The sequence below is a fragment of the Glycine max genome, chromosome 13 (genome assembly GCF_000004515.6).
Source record: "Glycine max cultivar Williams 82 chromosome 13, Glycine_max_v4.0, whole genome shotgun sequence".
Taxonomy (NCBI): Eukaryota; Viridiplantae; Streptophyta; class Magnoliopsida; order Fabales; family Fabaceae; genus Glycine; species Glycine max.
Window position 1 is genome coordinate 40,845,650 of NC_038249.2, and position 24,057 is coordinate 40,869,706.

At 33.8% G+C, this 24,057-nt stretch overlaps 5 protein-coding genes and 1 non-coding gene across 10 annotated transcripts in view; 1 reads left to right on the top strand and 5 right to left on the bottom strand.

Moving 5' to 3' along the window:
* Nucleotides 1-464: 464 nt before the first annotated feature.
* Nucleotides 465-4,453, bottom strand: LOC100799853 (protein RETICULATA-RELATED 1, chloroplastic). The gene is made up of 7 exons (XM_003551035.5): nucleotides 3,705-4,453; nucleotides 3,513-3,611; nucleotides 2,946-3,166; nucleotides 2,372-2,441; nucleotides 2,064-2,143; nucleotides 1,819-1,883; nucleotides 465-1,034 (listed from the first exon to the last, which is right to left on the bottom strand). The coding sequence occupies exons 1-7, from the start codon at nucleotides 4,134-4,136 to the stop codon at nucleotides 841-843; spliced, it is 1,161 nt and encodes a 386-aa protein (XP_003551083.1). The 5' UTR covers nucleotides 4,137-4,453; the 3' UTR covers nucleotides 465-840.
* On the bottom strand, nucleotides 4,336-4,417 carry TRNAS-GCU (transfer RNA serine (anticodon GCU)). Its single transcript has one exon. It is a non-coding gene; the product is annotated as a tRNA-Ser (tRNA).
* A 1,206-nt stretch (nucleotides 4,454-5,659) lies between the features above and the next one.
* On the bottom strand, nucleotides 5,660-10,029 carry LOC100801461 (BTB/POZ domain-containing protein At3g44820). The gene is made up of 4 exons (XM_003551037.5): nucleotides 9,339-10,029; nucleotides 9,078-9,147; nucleotides 6,845-8,056; nucleotides 5,660-6,749 (listed from the first exon to the last, which is right to left on the bottom strand). The coding sequence occupies exons 1-4, from the start codon at nucleotides 9,386-9,388 to the stop codon at nucleotides 6,180-6,182; spliced, it is 1,902 nt and encodes a 633-aa protein (XP_003551085.1). The 5' UTR covers nucleotides 9,389-10,029; the 3' UTR covers nucleotides 5,660-6,179.
* A 4,056-nt stretch (nucleotides 10,030-14,085) lies between these two features.
* On the bottom strand, nucleotides 14,086-16,895 carry LOC100794735 (UDP-D-apiose/UDP-D-xylose synthase 1). Of its 4 annotated transcripts, XM_006601344.2 has the most exons (9): nucleotides 16,630-16,895; nucleotides 16,516-16,539; nucleotides 16,336-16,443; nucleotides 15,742-15,856; nucleotides 15,519-15,652; nucleotides 15,311-15,412; nucleotides 15,100-15,192; nucleotides 14,873-15,008; nucleotides 14,310-14,793 (listed from the first exon to the last, which is right to left on the bottom strand). In XM_006601344.2, the coding sequence occupies exons 5-9, from the start codon at nucleotides 15,585-15,587 to the stop codon at nucleotides 14,681-14,683; spliced, it is 513 nt and encodes a 170-aa protein (XP_006601407.2). In that variant the 5' UTR covers nucleotides 15,588-15,652; nucleotides 15,742-15,856; nucleotides 16,336-16,443; nucleotides 16,516-16,539; nucleotides 16,630-16,895; the 3' UTR covers nucleotides 14,310-14,680. The 4 variants fall into 4 exon arrangements, with proteins under 4 accessions (XP_040864419.1, XP_006601407.2, XP_040864418.1 ...); XM_041008485.1 differs by lacking the exon at nucleotides 16,630-16,895 and adding an exon at nucleotides 14,086-14,300 and having other exon boundaries at nucleotides 14,677-14,793; nucleotides 16,336-16,537; XM_041008484.1 differs by lacking the exon at nucleotides 16,630-16,895 and having other exon boundaries at nucleotides 14,310-14,464; nucleotides 14,677-14,793; nucleotides 16,336-16,537.
* Nucleotides 16,896-19,697: 2,802 nt separating this feature from the next.
* Nucleotides 19,698-21,724, top strand: LOC100804640 (GDSL esterase/lipase At5g22810). Its single transcript, XM_003551040.5, has 5 exons — nucleotides 19,698-20,153; nucleotides 20,259-20,389; nucleotides 20,509-20,742; nucleotides 20,910-21,165; nucleotides 21,274-21,724. The coding sequence occupies exons 1-5, from the start codon at nucleotides 19,916-19,918 to the stop codon at nucleotides 21,465-21,467; spliced, it is 1,053 nt and encodes a 350-aa protein (XP_003551088.1). The 5' UTR covers nucleotides 19,698-19,915; the 3' UTR covers nucleotides 21,468-21,724.
* An 893-nt stretch (nucleotides 21,725-22,617) lies between these two features.
* LOC100795265 (protein saal1) overlaps nucleotides 22,618-24,057 on the bottom strand; it is a 5,067-nt gene continuing 3,627 nt past the window's right edge. For both annotated transcript variants that reach the window (XM_003550559.4, XM_014766031.3), the window contains exons 8-10: nucleotides 23,583-23,667; nucleotides 23,208-23,479; nucleotides 22,618-22,884 (exon numbers count right to left, since the gene is read on the bottom strand). In XM_003550559.4, the coding sequence (XP_003550607.1) occupies nucleotides 22,747-22,884; nucleotides 23,208-23,479; nucleotides 23,583-23,667 (495 nt within the window). In that variant the 3' untranslated portion in view covers nucleotides 22,618-22,746. The remainder of the gene's footprint in view (nucleotides 22,885-23,207; nucleotides 23,480-23,582; nucleotides 23,668-24,057) is intronic.

The following is a 24,057-nucleotide window of genomic DNA, read 5'->3' on the forward strand; positions in this document are numbered from 1 at the left end:
AACAATTGTTCTTGATCTTTTGCGCATGTGATTATTTGCTAGCAGACAAAAATTACTTTCATTAATGTGCTACCCAACCGTCTACCCCACTGATTTGTCAGTTGACCATAATAATTGCTCATTTTATTTTCACTAAAATTAGCAGATAAAGGATCCCCAATTGATATTTATTACAAAATCAACAAACAAACATACTAACATCAATGAAAAAAAGATTTGATATAAAATATGATAAAATCAACTTATTATTATTACTAATTACTTTATTTCACAATAAAACAGAAGCTTCGTCATTTAATGATACCTAATCAAGTGTTACTAATATTTTTTTTCTTGTACATTAAAAAACTTAAATGTGTTATTACATCAATATTGATTAAGATTTATGATCATAGATAGGGACAAAACTACCTAACAATTTCTAGTAGGAGAACAGAAAATAGAAAAGTCAGCGGGCTAAACTCTAAAGTAAATGCAAAATTATATTTTCCGATGCTTAGATCGGTACCCAAACAAAAACATGGTCAGCTTAACTTTAATACTACCATGCCTAGTTATAAAAACCTTAACTTCCCTTGAACATATCTGACACAACTAAGTTATAGTATAACATAGGATAACAATGAAAATAAAAATGTGAAAAAGATTGAAGAAAAGAAAAAGCAGGAGGAATCAAGAGTAAAGGGGGGCATGGTCCAATTTTAATCACAAGAAAGATGCCCTACATATGAAAAATTGGTGGGGAGCTTCACTCCTTGATTTGAGAAAGAAAGGGACAAGAATAGCCTAGCCAACTTTGGGTAATAAAACTTTCAAAAAGGCGAAATTGCCTAGCTTCACTCATTGTACGCCACTCCATTTGGCCCAGTCTACGAACTGCATGCCACCATAGATGTTGTTGCCAAATCTCACACCCACAGTGAATGCCATTGCAACAAGTGGGACCCTCTTTGCCACGGGAGATGCTTCAACAAGGCTTTCTAGTCCGTTGATTATTTGATAACGTGTGTTGGATGACACAGCAAGAAAGAATCCTGAAAAAGAGAAGGAAAACCAATTAAGAAAATTTAAGTGCACACTAAAAATCCTATAGCATTAAGAGTTATAAGATTGACTTGATATTTGAAGGGATATCATGAGTTCGAATCCCTCCCCCTAACATATCTAATAAAATTAACAATTAATATTGATCGATAAAAAAAAAAAATCCTATAGCATCATCTCTTCAGCTACTGTAATACTAGTAAACGTGACCCTAGCACAAATAATGTAGCCCCTCTTTCCTTCCTTTTCTCTCTTTCATCTCTCAAGAAGTTAAAAGGTATATGAACAGATGCAAATGTAACCATGTTGAAAATAATGCAACAAGTAAGCTCAAATGTAATATCATTTGGATTAATTAGTGTATGCACATGCACTGAAAGTTATGTAATCACAAACTGCCATTGTATGGTAAGTTTGCTGATTTTTATAATAACTACTTTAAAAGTCATACCAACAATGATTCTTTATTGGTTTCTTTACATTGACCTTATATAAAAATTAAATTCTACGGTTTATATTCCTCTTGTCTACCAACTAAAATAACGGATGGGGTAATCTTATGTCCAGCTTGCCAGCAGCAATCCAAACAATAAATAAATACTTTCTTGAAAATAATAGAAATATTTTTTTTTAATAAAAGATAATGGAAAAAGCATTAATATGAAAATATTTTTTCTGACCCTTAATACAGCAGAGCCAACCGAAGAATCTGAATAAAATAAAGCATAACAGACTGGAGATAGAAATTTTGAATATAAACAGGACAAGACATACCCCAAAGAGCAGCACTTTGCAGAAGAGGAGGCACAGGTATGTCATGTTCAGATTTCTTAAAGCTCCTGTTTTAAACAAACAAAAGCAAAAAATGACAAATTGAGTTTGTGTATTTGCTTTCTGTAGTTATATAAAACAACAAATTCAAGCATTTATGATATAATACTGCAGCCAACATAACAATTAGTCAACAAGACATCTGCAATAAAATTGTACTACAACAGAAGCCATCCTGGTAGTCATACCTTTTGGCATTCATGATCATATTTGCAATTCCTTGACCAATAATACCACATCCAAAGCCAACTGATCCATACAATGCACCCTGAACACACAATGTCAGGTATTCACAAGAACAAACTATTACCAGAAACCAAGTAAAAAATCAAAGATAGCAGAATAGCACCATAACAGTACCAAAGCAAATGGAAGCATACTATTAATCCATGCAGACAAAGTTTGATTCTATTATTTACTGGATTTTGTAAATAATCTATATACTGTCATAAATTAAATAGTTATTGATCACTTCAAGTTTCAGAACACAGGGCACCTTGTAGAAGTATGTAGATACGCGCTGCATCACAGAGAATTTACATCCTGGTCTTTCAGCTTCAAAAACACTGCATTGAAGTAGTAATTTAGTGTCATATCAATAATTTCTCTGAAAAGCATGGAGAAGTTTATAAGCAATTTGAAGTCAACTAAAAATTTCGACTAGGCATAAAGAAAGAAGGGAAAAAAAAATCTTCCTAGGGGTCCCTGAAGTACTGTTCTTCACAATTACTCTATAATAGAAGGAATCTCAATTTAAGAATTGAGTTGCTAAATAACGTTGGCCTCCATATACAATTTCACAATAATAATGGTTTGCTACACACCAAATAAAACAACAAATTTTATCGAATGCCTTATTCCACTAGGTGAGATTGAATAAATGGATCACATGATTTCATTCTCAGAGATATTAGGTTTTAGGTTTGCTACACCGAATATGCATAAAAAACAGTGACATTGAACAGAAATAGAATTCAGCCTATATACTGCAAAATTTACAAATCATGAACATCACACATTGGGACAGCACTTTGAGTTCACAAAATTTCCACACCTTTCTGAACACTAACCTGCTAGGAAGAGCAGCACAAGCATGCTGAATTTGTCCAAGCAAACCTTTTGAAAAAGAAGGCTTGCCAATTCGAGCATATGGTGCTAATAGACCCACTAAAGCAATGTCAACAACCACTCCAACCAGAAGATCAGCAGCGTACAACTCAAATTCAGCCCAGAAATTCTTGCCTCTCTTCTGAACCTCCGCAAGGGTTGCACAACAAGAGTCTATAACAATCTGCACATGCCAAAACAAGGATAATCAGGTTACAACATCTAATCCAAAAAAAAAAAGCAAAAATGAAAGCACTTAATCAAGTTCACATTAAGGCTTTAATAAACTGTCAGAACTGCAATTTAGGCCGTAATGTCAAGGTTAAGGTTTTTAGGGTCTCTGCAGTCGCAACAGAAACACAATTGTGACTGCATGGACCGCATTTGTCTGCAATTTCCCGTAATATCAAGGAACAAGATGAAAACACGACCACGCCCACAATTTAAAACCATGGTTCATATCATAACCATGTTATGATACCATTACCAATTCAATTGAGACATAATTTTCTAAGGCACCCGAAACAAACCTCGGTTCCAACTTTGAAAAGAAAAGAAGGGTCAGCTAGCATTCGATTTCTCAGCATAGCACAATGCTGGATCAGAAAAGACACTGGCCAAGACGAACCCTGCAATAAAAAAAAAGAAGCCAAATTGAGTGCAAGCAGGGAAGAAAAAATTACTTTTTGAAGCCAAAAATTTAAACTTTAGAGAAAAACCACCTGCAACTCCATGTAACGAAGAAGAAACATTTCCCGAATGCCAGTGATCCTCGCAGCCTCCTCCATATCCGGAGGCAACTTGACACCACGAGCTTTCGATTCTCTCATAACGGCTTCAAACTTCAACAAGGGTCCGAACTCTTCATCTCCTCCTCCTTGACCTCCGTCTCCGTCTCCGCCGCCGCCGCCGCCGCCACCATCGCCGTCAGCGTCACCGTGACCTCCGCCGCCACTGGAAGAGGGTTGATCGTGTTTGGTTTGTTGCAATGAGGGGAGGGGTTCTTGGGGGACACAGTGGATCCTGAAAGCGCGGGTGTTGAGGAGAGAATGGTGGAGAACGATGGATGGGGTGTGAGGAAAGTGACAAGTGTTGAATTGGGGAATTTTCCACGTGGCGGCGGCGGCGTTGTTGGAAATGGCGAAGGCTGGCATGTTGGTGTGGCGGCGCTAAGGTAACAAAAGTTGTTATGTACTGCGTTTGTTGTGTTGTGTTGGAAAGAAAAAAAATGGCAGTGGGAATAGAAGAAGGAGTTGCAAGATGGAACAACATAGATCGGCCACTAGGATTCAGGACTCAAACCGTGCAACAAATAGAAATTTGGAACCAAAATGATAACAGAAAAAGATCAAGCGTCGCCTGAGAGATTCGAACTCTCGCGGGGAAACCCCATGTACTTAGCAGGCACACGCCTTAACCACTCGGCCAAAGCGACTCTGTTGTAAAAGGTTCCTCACGGTTATTATTTATCATAAATAGTTAGTTCAATTCACTTATATAAATACACTGCAAGTGAGTTAGATGACACTCCTGATCCATGAAAAAAAAAAAAATCTCTCAAATTTACATATTAGTTATTACACAATGATTTCACAGTTTATGAAAATAAGGCTAATTTTTAAGATTTTACAATTTTTCAAAATTATTATTTTATTATTATTATTATTAAATTATTTTCTTCCAAATTCATTTTAAATTATGGCAATTCCTATTATTTTCAAATCTGAATTAAATTGTATTAATTATTATTATGATAAATACAATATTATCTTTAAATTCAACAAGAGTGAGCTCTTAAGTGAGAAACACCTAAAACATGCGATGTATAAACAAGATCAATAGCCACCTGATATGATTCTAAAATTTTGAGATCCTCTTGGATTGAAGCTCTATGTTTAGCGAACTAATCCACACACGTGTTTTTTCTCAATAAATATGCTGTAAGAAAATCTCCCAATCATATCATCTGTGACCTTAAAATCTTTGGAATGAGAAAACCATAAGGATGGAATGAATGACCATCCTTCAGAATAAGATAAATTGGCATTTGAAAATCACTCACAGGTTATCTTTGTGAAACCTTTTTCCTAAGTTAACTTCAAACCATTATAAACTGTAAATAACTCAGCATGAAGACAAATAGTATGTATTGTCGCACGAGCCAGTAAAACCAACTTCCACTTGGCCATGCAATCATGGATGATACCCCTAAATTTAGAAGGACTTGGATTCCCTAGAGAGCTACCATTTGTGTTTAATCTGAGAACACCGTACCCTTGAGGACTCAAGCTCACTCGCAAAGTCTGAGGCTAAGTTTGAAAAACCAAGTCATAAAAGACACAGATTTAATTATATATAATAAAATATTTACAAGATAAATTTATAATGCGTTAAACACTCAAAACTTTGCTGCTCATTTGATTTTATTTGACCCGAACAAATTATCTTTCCTAATAGATACGTATAGTCTAAAAAGAATGCTAGTTTCTTATATTTTCTAGTGTTATGTGAAATAATATAGTTAACGAGCACATCCTTGTCTATTGAGACACTATTATATTACTATCATTCAAGTATTTTCAACTAGTCAAAATTCAATAGATGCAATAACTACCAGACATCATAAACTCCAAATTGCCGACCCTAACGGAGAGGAAAGAACCGTATGAATGACAAAGACCATAAAATATTTTGTCATTTATAAAGAAATTACACTCGTGTCACAACTATACAATATTTTGTCATCTATGAAATAAGCTATGCTAGAAGCACAATATTGTCAGTTACATTCGTTTGTGAGCTCTCCAACCTTTGTGCATCAGCTTTGCATCTGCACTAGGTGGAACTTGGATGATTCTTTCTTCGATGGCAATAATGTTCTTCACAAAGGGGTCTAAAACAACATCTTTCACTGTCAATATCTCCAAATTAAGAATAAATCTATACGGATGATAAATACAGGAGCTATTCCCCAACAAACAGGACAATTTGTGAAATTGCCTACATAAGTGTACAACAAACTTTACACGAGGGAAAGAAATGGAAAATGTTCCGATATGCAAACTGGTGAAATAAAAAGGCATAATGGATTGCGAAACATTTTCCTTCCCTTTCCATCGTACAAAAAATTTAAAACCACACAACACTGCTATATGTATACATGAATAAAAGAAAGAGGAACTCTGGTTTCTTGATACTCAAGTAAAACTTTTTGAGTGTCTGGACATATGGGAACGCTGGGCACGTTCAATGGATGCTCTTGGTGTGGATCCGGTGTGGTTGAGGGATTCTGGTTGCGCATCTGAAGGTTGTGGAACAAGCTTACACCCAATTTTCCTGGCAACCAACCGAGGTGAGCTTCGGGAACTGTGAGATTTTGTCGCACTTTTCATTTCTTGCTTTATTTTACCAAACTCTTCTTCAAGTTCTCCAACTCTAGAACTCATCCTATCCATATCCACCTTTAAAACCTGATTTTCACGCACAACAGTCACCCATCCATCTCTTTGTACAATTTCACCTGCCGTGTTGCCCAGGGCAGTTATAGGAACAGGAGCTGCCGGAGCAATTTCACCGTCCAATGCATTGAGACATCTGGTTAATGCTGTTCTCAAATGCAGTTGTTCAAAGAAGAGCACTTGAAGAACAACTCTGAGGGGTAACCTGTCATTTTGGGAAGCATGAGCACAAGCATGGATTGAGAGTTTCTGGTAGTCAATGATGTTGCATAGTTCTTCCTTCTCTCTATCATAGAGCCAAGGATGAGCCTGCACAATAACAAAAACAGTCAGTCATCATCAAACTAACGATCCATGACCACAAATAAGACTTTATGAAAAAGTGTAGCTCAGAAAAATCAAACCTTGAAATATATGTCCAATGCCCTGTAAAGGCCATCATGCAATAATCTTGACGACTCGGGGAGGGCCTCAGCAAGTTTGCGTATCTTCCCTGGTTTTAAATTAACATCAGAAGCAATTTCTGCAATGTAATTATCTATCAACTTGGCAACTTTTCTTAACGATTCAGATGATGGTGATGCTGATGCTTGCAGGTCAAGTGATGAAGGAGAAAAGGGAGTTAAATTTGATTCTGTAGATACAAAATAATGGACAATCTGTTCAATACAGTTAGTGTTATATAATGCATCGGAATCCGAATAAGTAGGAATCAGAAGACTATCCAAAGTTGCAAGTTCCAATTGCATCCCTATTCTTCTCTCTAAAGAATCCTTGCAGGTTTGACTGACATTCAATATCAAAGCCACACGAAGAAGTCCGAGCAGGAATCGACAATAAGATTTTCCCTTCTTGTCAGGAAGAAGTTTCTCAATGCTTTCCAACAGAACCCTCTGATCAACTGTGGCTGGCGTCAAGCTGAAACTTGCAACTGTTCTGGTCTTGCCACCTTGTCCACCCTGCCACCGACCTAGACCCGGCAAATGCTTTCTAGAATAGTACATTATGGCACCTGCCAAGTTTTCAGGTCTTATACCTCTCGCTTGCATTGTCTTAATAAGCCTCTCAAACAAACTCACACTGAGATATGAGATGTCTTCAAACCACCAATCAGATTCTGAGCTCCGAATTCTAGCACCAGTATTTATACCATTCCAAAGAATGCTTCCACCAGGGCTCTGAAAACTCCCATACATCATCATGGGCCACCCAAACAGACTTGGATCTGTACAAACCATCATGGATAGAGCATTCAAACACTTGCCCACTAAATGAAGCTTTTCTGCTCTTGGTAGAACAGGCTCAGAACTTTGGAGAGCCAAAATACAATCTTTCCAGTTACGCAGTGTGTTTTTATGGAAAAAACTCTCTGATTTTGACAACAAGTTGCCTTCTCCAAATTCATCTGTCATTTCAAGGTATTCTGCACCACAGTGGACCGATACTACATTTCTGGCTGTCAGTTCCACTCGATACCCATAACAGAATTTTGCTGCAATTAAGAAAGTGTCAGGACCACCAGGAAATTCTTCCAGCACCATTTTCAGAGTCTCATTGGTATTCTTGGACTCTTCATGTGCTCTAGCAATTTTTCCACATTTTGATACAAGAGGAAACTGCAGTTCCAAAGCATATCTTATTCAAACTCCAATGCAACAGTACACAAATAATTTTTCATATCAAAGGCATAACAGTATGACTACCATAAAATGAAGCCTTGTATTACAGAAATGCCCATTAGTTCGTCATGCAACTTATGCAAGGAGTCCAAATTGAAAACAGGAAAAACTGGTTTCCGAAGCAATTTTCTCACTAGTATCTCAAAACTCTAACTTTTTCCTCTTAATTCTGATGGGAGGACTAGAAAACTAATTTATTTAAAACAGGAACAAGTGTTCACAACATGTGATAGACCTCATCTAGTAGCATAACTTTTGACACATCAAATCATGTGAGTCATACATGTTTGAAAACTAGATAAATTTAAGCTTCATCACTAACTGGACAATCAAGCATTAGTAGTTAACTATCTGCACTAATGGAGGTACATCATGAATTACATCCAGCAACTTAACAGCAAAATTTCACAACCATCATCTTAAATAATACCAAAATGAGCTGAAATACAAACCTTTTAAGAATTTAAGACAGGGTTGTCCCTGTCCCTGCCATATCTTAACTTAAGTTGCAGGAATTTGAAAGTTAAACTCCAAAAACAAACGAACAAGAACATCACAACTTTTGAGGACAATACAAGTGGATTTCAGCGTAGGAAAATGTACAGGGTTTGTCCATAAACTGGTGGTATTGCACTAAATTCCAACACATAAATAAAATTTATGGTGAAAGGTGTGTGGCCTTTGCAACAGGTGGCATATACTATATATAGTAAGTCTAATCCAATTCCTTTATTTGAAGAGGGATACTTAGTTTCTACACTTAAACAACAGAGATGGAAGAAACCAGAAGCAAAAACATAAGCCACAAATCACATTAACTGGGTTGGATCAAATTCCAAAGAAAAAACCACGAAGAGCAGTAGGATGAACCAGAACCCCCCTAAAAAAAAACAACTACTATTTCATCTATCTATAGACCAGTGAGAGAAAAGAAGAATTCTGAAAGGAAAGTGTGTACCTTGTGAAGATGGAAAGTGACACCATCGACGGAAACAGTTATATCACTTGGCAGTCCCCCATTGCAGAACCTATCAAAACCACAAACCAAAAAAATTTAGCAAAACAAATTACATCAAAAACTTAAAACAATAAAAATAAAAACAGAGATGCATGGCTGACTTGGACTCCACCCAGTAATCAAGTGAACAAAAAACGTGTCATTTTATGATCAGTCAATTGAAAGAAAAAAAAAAGTGGAAATTTTGAGAGAGGGAAATACCAGTCACTGCCTTCTCGACGAAACCCAGAAAGCTTCCCAGCAGGAGCCATAGCTTAGGGAAGGAAAGACCCTCTTTTTTCCACCTTACGCTACCAACACAACATCATTGTTTTTTTCCTAAATTGTTCCCTCTTCTTAATTCTAAAAAAGAAAAAAAGAAAAGGGCAAAAAGCAAAAGGTAGAAATGAATAGTTAGAAGCCAAGGAAGGGAGCAAGAATAGCGTACCCACTGAGTGTATCTTTTATATGAAAAAAAAAAAAAAACCACCCAAAGTATGGTACTACAAAGAGCATAGCCCCTAGAAGTAGAACAATTAAAGAATTGGAAATTGGAATTAAGAGAGAACAGAAAATGACGCAGGATCACGAGGGCAGAAACGGTCGTGGTAAAGTAAAACAAGCTCAAATAAATAATAAAATGGAGCTCCAGTAACGTAAGTTAAAAGCTTGGTACTTAGTATTTTCTTTTCCGTGTGTCAGATATTATGCTCTAATTCATTGGGATATTAATTTCACTTATAATTTATCCGATTCAAGAGAATTTTTTACCGAAAATCAAACACAATAAAATCTTATATCACAACAGTAAATATATATATATTGTAGTCACAATAGTAACATGATGTTAGTGAATGCAAATGAATGAATAAATGGGACGGATAAGAAACAGCATAGAGAGGAGCGTAGTCGGGGCAAAGAAGAACAATACAGGTCAATAAAATGACAGGCAAGTGTGATGTGAGGTGGAAATTATTTTTGTCCCTCTACTTGTTTTCTTCCTTCAATTTCCTTCTTTATTCTTTTTTTATTATTTGTTTTTATATAAAGTTTTGTTTGGTTATTCTTTCGGGGTTGTGCACAGCAACTTTGCCCCCCTACAGGATCATGTTCAATCACAACACGCGTGGCTTTGATTTCCTTGTTGCTTTAATGAGGGCGAGTGGCTGCCACTTGCTGTCGTTTGGTGAGTAGGGCCTACTATGCACACTTAGATTTTTTTTTACTAAAAGGGGTAAATTTTTATGTTATTTTTTTATTTTTGATATATTTTAAAAAATTATCAAAATAGATAACTCAGGTGTTACGATTTCCTATTATTTTTAACTAAAGTCGTAAAATTATTTATGACTTCAGTTAAATTTTTTTTAACAACTTCCTTTAAAGTTGTAAGGAATTTTTTTTTTGTTTTTTTGTTTCACGACTTTAAAGTCGTAAAATCATTTTTTTTTTATGATTTATAACTTTAAAGTCATAAGCCAGTTTTTTTTTAATTTAATGTTTAAGTTAATTTTTTTTTCAAATTTATAATTATTTTATGTTTTTTTCTTCTTTTTTAAAATTTTTAAAAAATTATTTTAATGTATAATAAATAATATTAACTTGACTTATTATTAGTATATTTTTTATGATTTTATTTGATATGTTATTAATTTATTTTAATGTTTTATTATTTAAAACATGTTATAAATTTTTAATATTATTTTTTTAAAAAAAAATTATTTATTTAAATTTAAATAATCTATTGTTAAAAATACATAATAAAATTAAAAGGGATATTAAAAATTTGAAACACTTTAATTTAAAAATTGATTACATTTAAATGAAAATTACATATTTTTCAAGTTTAAGCGGTAAAAAATGAAAGAAATGTTCATTATGTAAAAGTAAATGACATAATCATAGTAACTGTTTATACAAATAAATACATGACTAATATAGTTTGTACTTTTTTATATTTTTCTTTCATTGTGCGTTTTATATTAATGTATTAATTATGTTGTTTTTAACTTTAGTGAATGCATTTTTATTAATAGATTATCTAAATTTTAAATAAACAAAAACATTTAAATAAAATAATATTAAAAATATATAACATGTTTTAAATAATAAAATATATCAAATAAAATCATAAAAAAATATACTAATAATAAGTCAAGTTAATATTATTTATTATACATTTAAATAATTTTTTAAAAAATTAAAAAAAAAAAGAAAAAAACGTAAAAAAAATTGTAAATTTGAAAAAAAAATAGCTTAAACATTAAATAAAAAAAAATTGTTTTCGACTTCAAAGTCGTAAACCATAAAAAAAAGGTTTTACGACTTTAAAATCGTAAAGCCAAAAAACAAAAAAAATCCTTATGATTTTAAAGTCGTAAAAAAAATTTAACTAAAGAAAAATAAGAAGTCATAACACCTGTTACGACTTATATTCTTTTAAGCAATTTTTTAAAACATATTTTCGATCGAAATAAAAAGTTGCACACTTAAACATGGGTGACATGGTTTTTTTGGAAGTGTAACATGGTTGGCATGGTTTGTGCTTTGTTTGGTTAATGGAAGTGACAAAGAGAAAAGTGAGAGGAAAAAAGGAGAAAAAAAATGAGACCCCAAATTAGTTATTTAGAGGAGAGGAGAGAAGAGAAAAATAAAGTGAAATTTCATATAAAAAATCAAAGATGATGAAATTTCATGTTAAAAGAGAACAATAGAATGACATTTCTGTCGTATCAGAAAAGATTTATTGAGATATATAATTAAAAACAAATTTCCATTAAGATATTTTTGCCTAAAAAGTTTTTTTTTAAAAGTAGGGTGAACTTGAAGATAAGGAGCGTGGGAATAGCAAAGCCAAGTTTGAGATGAATGCCTCTAAATGCAGTTGACCATGCACATGGCCAGTTCCCACACATGGACTTTATTCTAGCTGTAATGTGTTTCTACATCATACGTGGTTTCGTAGGGTTTGGTCAAATCAAAATTAAAACTTTCCAGACCAGAGCAATGAAAAAACCTTTAAAAATGCTCGATAAACAAGCACGGAAAATTAGTGGTTCATCACTAATTCTTTCTCTTAATCCAACATTTTGTTGTGGGTATGAATTAAATGATAGTAATCTATAAGTTGTTAAGAGATAGGTGTAATATCCATGGTTTTTAATTATTCGGTGACTCTTACGCTATGACATCTCACACGGTGACATTTCATTTAATATTATTGTTGGTCAAAATCATCCACTTGTCAAAATCCCATATTTGCACAACCTCTGGATCCTTTTTATTTTGGTATAATTCAATTGAGGTGTTATATGTCCACTAGCTTCCACTTGATTCGTCCCCGAACCACTCCATACTAGGAGAGAGATTTGCTTTGACATCATTTTTATAACATTCCTGATTTTTGTCTTTTCAACGGCTCTCACATTACGACACTTCACACAATGACACTTGTTGGTTAGAAACCCATTCAATATTTCTTGGCCCAATATTGACCAAACCACCTAAGCACCTGACCTAATGTAAGTAAGATCACTTAACCATCCCTCAATTGGAAAAACGAGCACCATGAAAAACACATGCCACTTAGCCAAAGAAAGATGATAAAGAGTTGGTCGAAATGGGCACTAAATTTTTTTTGGAAAATCTCCTCTAAATCATTAGTATGGCTATCAAAATCATGAGCATCAACATGTAAAAATCGGGGTATTACATGGCCTTCAACTTCCATTTAGTTCATTATCAAACCGCATCGTACTAAGAGAAAGGTATGCTCTAATGCCATTTGTAACATTCCTAATTTTTAACTTTTTTACGACTCTCACACTACGATACTTCACGCAGTGACACTTTACTCAACATCCTTGTTGGTAAGAATCCTCCACCGGTTAGAACCCTCCATTGGTAGCCCTTTTAAGACCTTGAAAATTAGTTATGTTAGCTTCCAGGATCAATGACTGACCCCACAAATCAGTACAAAACTTTGTAGCGTGTTTTGTCCTCATTCGCATACTTTCCGGGAAACTTCCCAGAAGGTCACTTATCCCATAACTGCTCCAAGCAAAACATGTTTGACTATGAAATTCTTAAGTGATGGGCTACCGAAAAGTAGATGTATCTTGTTGGTATAAGTAACACCAATCAATTCCTTTAAGTCACCCTCAACTATACGACCTCGAAAATCAGTTATGTCTACTTCCAAGATCAATGACTGACCCCACAAAATAGCACAAGACCTTTCAGTGTATTTTGTCCTCATTCACACGCTTTCTAGAAAACTTCCCAAAAGATCACTCATCCCATTACTACTTTAAGCCAAACACATTTAACTATGAAGTTCTTAAGTGATGGATTATCGAAAAGTAAATGCATCTTGTTAGTATAAGTAATACCAATTAATTCCTTTAAGTAATTTTCAGTTGTACAATCTCATACATGCACAACTTTTAAATCCCTCTCTTTTTGGTGCGATTCGACCAGGGTGTTACAATAGAAACCAATACCAATTGCCAAGAATCAATTTCCTCAACAAATATCTCAAAATGTGTTTCATATTGTAACTATTATGGTTTTCGGCCATTCATATATCATAGACATGGATATGATAAAATTGTCATTCCTTTGTCCACTTTTTTCAACTATTTTTTGTATTATAGAAAAATCATGAATAGAGTCCGTATTTTTTTTTTTGAAATAATGGCACTTTGATGAGTAATATTGATGAATTTGGTATGTTTAAAACTTAAAAGAACTTATTTCAAAGTTAAATTTTTTTTTTAATGAAATTAATTTGAAAATATTAAATGTAATTCTGATATTTTTATTCAATATCAATCATAATTTTTACATACTAATATATGCATAATTTTCAAAGTTAATTATTGATTTAGTAAAAGCAAATACAGATCCTAATTCTTCCGTTTGAAACACGTTATATTTATGTATTTATAAAATAAAACTCCTAAATAAATATGGATAAAATCAGTCTCCTTTTTTTGCTAAACAACTACATTGGTTTTCACTTTCAAAGAAATGCACCAAGTCTTTAGTAAAGTTGAAATTCTTTGGTGGGGATCTTCGGTCTACACCCATATTTTTGGCTCAAACCTGTAAACATTTTTTTTGTGTGTGCGTGAGGATGAAGGTCGGTGGAATTTATCAAAATTAGGAGATGTAAACACATAGCTGCAAAAGTAATCCATAAAAATAAATCAATGACCATTAATTTAGGAAACATGATAAATGTTACAGCTGAATCTGGAATGACCAAGACATCCACCCCTACAACACAAAAAAGCTTCTTTCCTCGTATAAAAGGTCTCCAAATATGTCTAGTGTGGTCCGAAGCTCTGCGTGAAAATCACATCGCAGTAGCACATATTTAATTATAAATTCCTACTTCTGCATAAATGCAATAAATAAGGCATGGGCTACCGTGGGCTACACTGGCTACCAAAACAAAGGGGAAAATTACCATGTATATAAATAAAATCAACCATTAAACTATATGTAAGTGCCCCTATGGGCAGAACACTCTTCTCAATGCAATTCATCAACATACAAGTTTAACTTGCCACTGGCTTTGCAATGACTTTCTTAATGGCTTCAGCATAAGTCCTGTGCTGATAGGTGAGAGTGGATTCAAGCAGGTCCCAAAGTGAGGTTTTAGGATTCCAGCCTGATAAAAGAAGTAATACCCCGTTAACAGTTAGATTATTTTAATAAACTTAAAGGTAAAGTAAAACAAGGAAACATACCAAGCTGCCTATTAATTATGGTCATGTCAGGAATTCTCTTGTCACTATCATCATATCCCTCACCATAAAATTCTTTGGAACTCACATCAATAGTAGGTTTTTCCAGAGGTGCTTCTCCGCTAACCTTTGAATAAACCTGCATAATTGAACAAAAATAAATGTTGAACGGTCCCAAATACCATGTTGAAATTCTAAAAGGGTCAAACAATCAAACTTAATCCTCTAACCTGTGTCATCATTTCAGCAAGCTGCCTAACTGTAACCTCATTGTTTGGGTTTCCAACATTAAAAATATGTCCATTGGCCCTGGCAGGATTTTCCTGTTAAAAATTATCGTTCACATTTAGTTGAACCATGAAACAAGAATAATAGTCAAAAGATGAACTTCTACAATCAGATCAGTACTTAAAATATATAAAGTTTCATATGGGAACCTACAATCATCAATAAGACGGCTTCAATAGCATCCTTAATATACACAAAAGTCCTCTGGGATTGACCACCATCCACAAGCTTGAGGGGCTCTCCGCGGAGGAGATTCTACAGAAAAGAAATGAAGAAAATATTTAGAATCATTATTTAAAAATATTGACTAACAACAATATATACAAGCTTAAACAAAGTCTAAATCAAAATGTAAACTCACATTGCTAAAGCATGCCAGAACCCGAGGAACACCCTCACTTGGACCATCAATGCCGGGAATGAAATCCATTCGTGGTCCAATCCAATTAAAAGGTCTCACAATTGTGAATTCCAAGCCATTTTCAGCACCCTCAGCTGCCAACAATGTCATCTCAGTGAGACAAAGGTCAAGACATGGAAACAGTATATGCAATAAAAAATTAAACCAAACAAAAGCAGCTCACCATAAACAAGCCTCTCAATCAACTGCTTAGCACATGCATAGGACCATCTCTGCTTTTCAATTGAACCAAAAATACAAGGAGATTCATCCTCCTTAAGTACGTAGTATGCAGGATCCTACACAAAATTGAAAACAACATAATATAACTCAGCTCATTACCAAAAAAAAAAGCAACAACCAAACAACTCCCTTGCTAAGATCCTATTTGGATAAAGTTTCCATATGTATAAGAGAAGGAAATAAGAACATAAAATGAACTGCGCTTCTCTCAAACTAAAATCAATTTATGCAATTAACTTTTATAGAAGCTCTCTGATCTAACTTCTCCAGAAGCTAAAGTGTATAAGTTGATTTTAGCTTATGCAAGAAGTTCAATTAATTTTACTTTCTTATTTTCAAAAAGTTTAACGAAACAAAGCATAAATAACATCAACAAAAGGAAAACACACACGAAGAGAGAAAAAAACTGTTGGTTTGAAAAGATCCATGATTGCTCAATAACAAAACTTTGATGCATTGTAAAATTTGAAATCGTCACTGGTTATGCACAGATCAATAGTAGTAGTAACTTGGTCCAAAGAAAGTGAAAGGTCACCTGACGAAGAGGACTATCTTTGGGGAGGAAGCTTCCAATGGTTTTCCCATAGACTTCAGACGTAGAGAAATGAATGAGACGCTTGTTGTTTTCGGAACAGTACTTGACCTGAACCAAAATTCCAACTCCCAATCCTCAATTCCAATTTTCACAATAAAAAAGACAGAGAGAGAGACGCACCACATGGTGTCCAGAGTTAATGGTCTGAAACAAAGACAGAATTGTGAGGGAAAGAAACTCAAAGGAAGTAATAACTAATTGAGTCGGGAGAAGTGTAATGATATTTAGTGTTACCAGATCTGCGATTTTGACGAGGCCTTCGAGTGGCTTAATTGATCTTGTCAATTGTAGACATCCAAGGCCAGGACACTGTGAGGGGTTTCAGAATCAGAAACAATCAAATCAATCCTCTCTTCCTTCCACCGCTGCTACACGCTAAGTATTTGCTTTTGTTTAGGATTTAAATAAATAAAATAAATCATTTGTGTCCCCTCGAATGAAAAGATTTTATGGTACTCATTCAGAATTCATTGCCTGTTAAAATGGTCTTGTCTCCCACGAGGGTGTTGATAGATAAGGTTGAGTCAAATCAATTCAAATAAGTTTTTATTTTTGTTTGTTTGAAAAGGGTAAGAGGCAAAAAAAATCTTAAAAAGTCCTCATTTTAAAAAACTCTTTAAAATCTCCAATTTAATCAATGTATATTTTAATATGTATTGTATTTTTAATTTTTACTCATTAAAAAATAAAAATGTATATATTAACAAAATCCTTTAAGAAAATATTAATCATGTTTATTAAAATTATATATTACCGGTGGAAAATTTTAAAATAATTTATTATTTATAATGTTTTACTCACCGACAAAAGTCGCAAAATCATGTTTACAAATTTAATCCAAATACAGTACCAATCATTAACATAATTTGCATTGCAAAGCATCTATTCCTATGCAAATGTGATAAAGTGATGATCACACCTGTATATGAATCAAGAATCGTTATCCTAATATAGCAACACGGAAATTGGAGCATAGTTTCCATAAGTGGATAGCGTGTAGATCCTGCTACTTCCAGAATAAAAAGCTCTCAGCATACCATTACAATTTACAAAACAAATTAAGTCAACCGGAACACGAATCCGATGTTACCAGTGTGACCGTGAGCTGTACATCTCTTTCGTCCTATCATACAATTTGAAAACAATTCAACTATCACTGGTTAGATTACAGATTTAACTTGATTTTCAGTATATCTTTTACACGTATTTTTTTATATATTACTCATTATTTTTCAAATTCAAACTTTACTTGTTCTTAATTTTTATATTAAAACTAGTAAATATATTGTATAATGTTTAGTATTGGTGGTGCTGAGAATGATACAACTACATGGAACTCGCTATTCTCATTCCGCTATTTGCTATCCTCACCTCCCACGTGTTTTAATTTTTTTTCTCCCAAAATGTCCTTTCAACGGAAATATGTTTCCAACTTTCCATTTTGTAATATACAACCAAAACATATTTTGGTTGTAGCATATGGGGATGTGAAAAAAATCAAGATAGAAATATGACTTTTGACTTTTTTTTTCTCCTTTTAACAACAATAAGACAATTATATTTTTTAAATGATTGGATACAAAATATTATTTTGTGTCATATAGAAAATAATAGTATCAGTTTTTTAGAATTATGTTTTATAATTTATTTCTTGAAGTAATCTGTATTTTACAATAAACTTTAGTACAAAAATAAATCCTAATGGGCTAGGCCCAGTCCAAATTTGAAATAAAAAGGGAAAGAAAATTAAAAAATAAAAATAAAATAAAAGCTAAGAAAATGGGATTTAAAAGCTAAGACAATTATATTTTTTAAATGATTGGATATAAAATAAAAGGACAAAAGTGTCTTTACCTTTGAAAATCCAATTTTACCCTCACTTTAGGTGAAAAAAGTTATATATATATTCCATTGGATTTAATAATTTCCATGGTGAGGGTTAATTTTTTTTTTAAGGATTTTGATGATCTTACATATTTATCTAATTCGTTTTAGAAGAAAAAAAAAGGAAGAAAAAATTGTCAATGAAAAAAAAGGAGTGAAAAAGTTTTTTTAATTTTATTAGATCACCGTGATATTAATGTGAAGTATCTAATAATTTTGTTGATGACTTAAATTTGTCAAAAAAAAAAAAAAACTTGACGGGTACAAGATGGAAAAACTATAGAGAAAAAAATTTTGTGTAAGACTCATCTTAATTTTTTTTTCTCTCGTTGAGAATATTCTCGATAAAAAAAGCACGTTTTCAAAATTATACCTATAATATAAATGGCAAGTGTATTTTACTAATGAAAAAGATGTCATTTTCTACTGCAAGATTTTCTTCACTAAAGAAGGAGATAGTATCTTCTTTCATTGTCTTTCTTTCAAACTAAAAAAAATAACAATTCTTTCTTTTTTCACAAGAATAAGTCAAAGCAAATGGAGGATCATTCAGTGCAATGAAAAGGCCATAAAAATATTTCACCCACCGAATATCGTAAATGGTTAAAACCTAAGGTCACAAGAAACAGTTATCTGTTCCCATCAAGAAAAGCAATATTACGAGTTTGTATATAGGCTATAGCTTATTTATAATGATCTTCATCCCCCCCCTAATCTTAAGCTAGAATTAAGAACTTACTTTGGCTTATTTCCTTTTTAAATTCTATCCCTTTTTCAAATTTTGTAAGTCATCAAATATGACATCAAAGTTTATCAATTATCATCACAGGGTGCAAGCATGAACATCAATGTATGTCCAAAATCCAAGTGCTGTTACGTCTGAGTTATTGTATCTTAATTTCTTTCTCGTTTTTTTTCTTTTCTCATATAAGTTGCGCCATGTTGTGTTGTACATTTGGTAGTATGGTCGAAAAGTGCGCTTGTTGAAGAAGCTGGTACAGCTCAGTATGTCACGTGCAAGACTATACTTGTAACCAACGTCCTTTCTTACACTACTATATTAACTTTTAGTCAGGTTTTTGGTTTTGGGAAATGTTGAAAATAGACTCAGAAAAAGGGCATTTGTTTGCTTCTCAAATTACAGTTCATTGTACATTCAGCCATACCATTTAACTTGCTAGTAATAGCTCTTTTGATTTTGTTTCAACGGGTGTATCTTGTAGCTCAAGACATGATCATAAACTCATTTGGGTTAACTTTTCCGCAAAATTAATACACAATAAGATGGTTACAGCTATGAATGTTTATGTTGCTACTTGTTACCTACTTTTAATTAAAAAATTGTACCACCTCAACGTGTCAATTTTAGTTACATTAGAAGCATGCAATACGTTGATATGATGCTGAGAGTTTATAAATTTCTATTTTGATTTTTGACTAGTGTACTATAACAGTTAAGTTGGAACATTTATAAGATTCTTGGAACTGCAGCCCTGCCAACCCAGATCCACTGCATGCTATAGAGCGTAGACCATTCCCTCAGATTATCAGTTCCCAATACTATAACGCCCCTTTTCAAATCCATCACTTTCTCTCTCTCTTAAAGAAGCTCATTGCTGAAGAGAAACTCAAAAGCATGGGGTTTTCTAGTTATTTCTTGACTTCCTTGCTTCTGGTTGTAGTGTTCAATGTGGCTAAAGGGCAGCCTCTGGTCCCTGCCCTGTTCATATTTGGGGACTCTGTGGTTGATGTGGGAAATAATAACCACTTATACACCGTTGTTAAAGCAAACTTCCCTCCTTATGGAAGAGACTTCAAGAATCACAATCCAACAGGGAGGTTTTGCAATGGAAAGCTTGCATCAGACTACACAGGTATTCCTCAAAATCCACGTTTAATTAAACACCCCTTTATCACCCACATTATCATGTTTATCAACAAAAGGCTTGTTTGTTTGATCTTTGTTCTGTTCTCTGCAGCTGAAAACCTTGGATTTACCTCTTACCCACCAGCTTACCTCAACTTAAAGGCCAAAGGAAATAACCTCTTGAATGGTGCCAACTTTGCCTCTGCTGCTTCAGGCTACTATGATCCCACAGCCAAGTTATATGTAAATATACACTTGCAAGTTTGAAAAACTCAATTTGTTTCTTCTTTACTTCTCATCATTATTGGTAAAGCCTAATATGCGTGTGTGTATTTTCTTTTCTTTTTTTCCTATTGGTCTAGCATGCAATTCCATTGAGCCAACAGCTGGAACACTACAAAGAGTGCCAGAATATATTGGTGGGAACAGTAGGGCAGCCTAATGCTTCATCAATTATATCTGGTGCTATATATCTCATCAGTGCTGGGAACAGTGACTTTATTCAGAACTATTATATAAATCCACTGCTTTACAAGGTTTACACTGCTGATCAATTCTCAGACATTCTCTTGCAAAGCTATGCCACTTTCATTCAGGCATGTCTTTCTCAACCTTTACATATTGTCTTAATGCCTTAGCAAATCATATTACACTTAGATGGTTATCAATAATCAATAATAGATTACAAAAACAAGATAGGGGTATTTATTTTCCTTTGCTGATTATGTCTAGCATTTCCAAATTCCAAACCTGCATGTGACAGAATTTATATGCACTTGGAGCAAGGAGGATTGGTGTGACATCATTACCTCCAATGGGTTGTCTGCCAGCAGCCATCACTCTCTTTGGCTCTGATAGCAACCGTTGTGTGGTTAAACTAAATAATGATTCTGTTAACTTCAATAAGAAGCTAAATACCACATCTCAGAGCTTGCAAAAATCTCTTTCGGGTCTCAAATTGGTCATCCTTGATATCTACCAACCTCTCTATGACCTTGTCACTAAACCTTCTGAAAATGGTACACTTTCTAAGTTTCTAATCCTGCTAATAATCATAGAAAGCCAATCTTATTATGTATGACTCATGAACAAATTTTCTTTATGTGGCATGCACTACTCTTTCACAGGATTTTTTGAAGCAAGGAAGGCTTGCTGTGGAACAGGCTTGCTAGAAACATCTGTATTGTGCAATCAGAAGTCCATAGGAACATGTGCCAATGCATCTGAATACGTATTTTGGGATGGTTTTCATCCCTCTGATGCTGCAAACAAGGTTTTGTCAGATGACTTGTTGGCTGCTGGCATCTCTCTCATATCCTAATTGAACACTACTCAGCTCATATCTGCTTTGGATTCATGTTTTTAAGAATTGTGTGGTTACTGTTTTATTAGTTTGGCTTATGTAAAAGCAGCTTGAATATGTTCAATTACAATGTTTACTGTGTTTTTTCAAGTTTCGTGTAATAAGACCAATATTCCTATTGAGTTTTCATGTAAATTTTCTTTCTTGAGTATTCAAAGCTGCTCCTGATGGATTCGTATTCAACTATTTTATTTAGAGAATTTAGTATAATGTGACAGATAAACTCAAGCTACTCGCACCATAAATAGATATAAAGTTTAAATATAGTGATGATAGGAAATGACCTTTTCTCACCCTTTAATTCGTAATTTTCTTATATAGATCACACGCCGTGAGGTTCTTGGTAAGAATTTGGATCCTTGATGTAAATTTAAAAATAATGTTTGGTTATTTGGTTTCACATCTTGGATAAGATTTTTTATATTTCGAATGTGACTTGAGAAACAAGTAGTTAGAATTTTCACATTTTAAACATGATTCTTTCCTACTCAACGTTTCAAATTTGTTTAAGAAATGTATATATAGAGACGTTTTGGTTGGCAGATGCGGTCTGGACTCTCTGTATAGAATAGTAATATCATTTCTATGTAAATTTATTTAATTATAAATGGGGTTTCAATTCCGTAATAATTATTAGAAAAAAACTTACATCAAAAGGTATTAGAACTTCGGGAGTTAAGCATGTCGGTAGTAGACGATAAAACCACACCGAAAATCAAACTAGGGTATGAACAATTAGGAATCTTATTACTCTTCATTTTCATCACTCACGAAGAACAAATTAAAGATTACTAATTTCTAAGTGTATGTGAAATAAAGTCCAGGAATTTGGAATTACGACAAGGAAAAAAACTTATGTACAGTTTCTTAAGTGTTTTTTGTGTTATTTTTCAATCAAAATTAGAGTTTCATTAGTGACTTCCATAAAAAAAAAAGTTTGCATTAAAAATTAAAATAAATTATGGAGATGAAACTCCAATTTTAATTGAAAAATAACATCTAATAACCTAATGAACTGCATTTAAGTTTTATCCTTAAAAATTATCAATCCAAAAAGCCAGGTGCAAAACTATTCCCACCACCAATAGCTTCCAAAAAGAAGAGTGGATAACGTTAAAATATGTATTCGTATATATCTAAACGTAACTGCCCAGAACAAACAAATACAAAAAGCATCCGCAGGTGCAGAGCCTTCAAAGATAGTATGGACAACTGTAATTCAAAAGATACAGTAATTCTACTTAAGGAATTTATGGCAGCAATCCAACAATCTTTTTGCATCTGTCTCACTAACAGGAACTTCAGCATTCCCATTATTCTTGGCATTCTCCTTTTCAGCAGTCCACTGATTCAGAATACTGATGATCCTTCCAAGCTATTGATTGCAATGGTAAAGGGAAACAACAAATAAATAGCAAAGCAGGCATGTAAATAATGACAAATAACTAGTTAGTTACTATACATTGGCACTCCTTTTCAGGCCAGAGCCAATAACCTGCAAGAGGAATAAAAATGGATTCTTAATCATATAATCATGACAGCATAGATAGGAATGAAATTAAATTCAACATCTTATTTCTAAGAAATTGACATCTCAATCCAAAAATGTGATTCTTCCTACATTTCAAATAATGTCATCCAAAGGGGCCTGAGGAGAATCACAAACAGCAAATTCAATTTCAACTAAGAGAAGGATACAGATGTATCTCTAGCATTTGCTGTTGAGCCAGGATAAGACAAGCTTTCCTGTTCATGACCAGATTCAACTTGTTGGTTGAGAAGCTCATCTTCAATCAGATCAAGTTTTCTGACAAGAACAGAAACATAGTGATGTACACTTGAAGGGCTCATTTCAGTTTCCCGAATTCTAACCAATATCCTGGCAATTACATTCCAGAGTGCATTTCTTGCTTCCACATCATCCGAAGCAAAAGGGAATATATCAAGCAGACCATCTAATAGGCGCAAATCTGGAAGGCCCAATACCATTTACCAATATATTAAGAATCCAGACTCAGAAAATAATAGACAGTGAATTGAAGTTTATAAATGAGAGTGGAAGAGATGTTTTACCCTGTGAAATCTTTGAAGCCTGATCAGCAACATCAGACAACATATTTGCAATGAGAACAGCAGCAGTAACACAGCAGTTCCCAACCTGTATAAGATAGCACCAATTCACCATAGTTTTCAGTTAGCCAGACCATCTTCATTCCTTGTCAAAACTCAAAAGTTTGCTATTAGCCATAAATTGATCTATAAAATATTATGAAATGATTATAACTGCTAAAAAGCTGAAAAGATGTTTGACTCCCACGGCACTTGGTCTCAAAATTCATCATTGACAAAAGTTGGGACAGCTTGATTAAGTTGGCAGCATTATGAAAGTCTCTGCTCAACTGAATTTAGATTTGTCTACTGGGAAAAAATCCTCCATTACAAAGGAGGAATGCCTTTTTTGTTGAAGTACGTGTAAGAGGAAAGGAAACAGGAGTCCTTCACAAGAAACAGTAACTTCAATTCTCAGCACAATGATTTATTAACAAAA

Excerpts from the sequence above, each read along its gene's own strand:
- LOC100799853 (XM_003551035.5), bottom strand. The coding sequence starts at position 4,136 with ATGCCAGCCTTCGCCATTTCCAACAACGCCGCCGCCGCCACGTGGAAA. Across the intron at positions 2,144-2,371 it reads TATCTACATACTTCTACAAG|GGTGCATTGTATGGATCAGT; the intron begins GTGCCCTGTGTT and ends TTGTGTGTTCAG. Across the intron at positions 1,884-2,063 it reads ATGATCATGAATGCCAAAAG|GAGCTTTAAGAAATCTGAAC; the intron begins GTATGACTACCA and ends TGTTTAAAACAG.
- LOC100801461 (XM_003551037.5), bottom strand. The coding sequence starts at position 9,388 with ATGGCTCCTGCTGGGAAGCTTTCTGGGTTTCGTCGAGAAGGCAGTGAC. Across the intron at positions 9,148-9,338 it reads CGTCGAGAAGGCAGTGACTG|GTTCTGCAATGGGGGACTGC; the intron begins GTATTTCCCTCT and ends TGGTTTTGATAG. Across the intron at positions 6,750-6,844 it reads CATTGGACATATATTTCAAG|GCTCATCCTTGGCTCTATGA; the intron begins GTTTGATTTTTC and ends GTTATTGTGCAG.
- LOC100794735 (XM_041008485.1), bottom strand. The coding sequence starts at position 15,587 with ATGGATTTCATTCCCGGCATTGATGGTCCAAGTGAGGGTGTTCCTCGG. Across the intron at positions 15,193-15,310 it reads AAGCCGTCTTATTGATGATT|GAAAATCCTGCCAGGGCCAA; the intron begins GTAGGTTCCCAT and ends AATTTTTAACAG. Across the intron at positions 15,009-15,099 it reads TTGCTGAAATGATGACACAG|GTTTATTCAAAGGTTAGCGG; the intron begins GTTAGAGGATTA and ends TCAATTATGCAG.
- LOC100804640 (XM_003551040.5), top strand. The coding sequence starts at position 19,916 with ATGGGGTTTTCTAGTTATTTCTTGACTTCCTTGCTTCTGGTTGTAGTG. Across the intron at positions 20,743-20,909 it reads GCTATGCCACTTTCATTCAG|AATTTATATGCACTTGGAGC; the intron begins GCATGTCTTTCT and ends TGCATGTGACAG. Across the intron at positions 21,166-21,273 it reads CACTAAACCTTCTGAAAATG|GATTTTTTGAAGCAAGGAAG; the intron begins GTACACTTTCTA and ends ACTCTTTCACAG.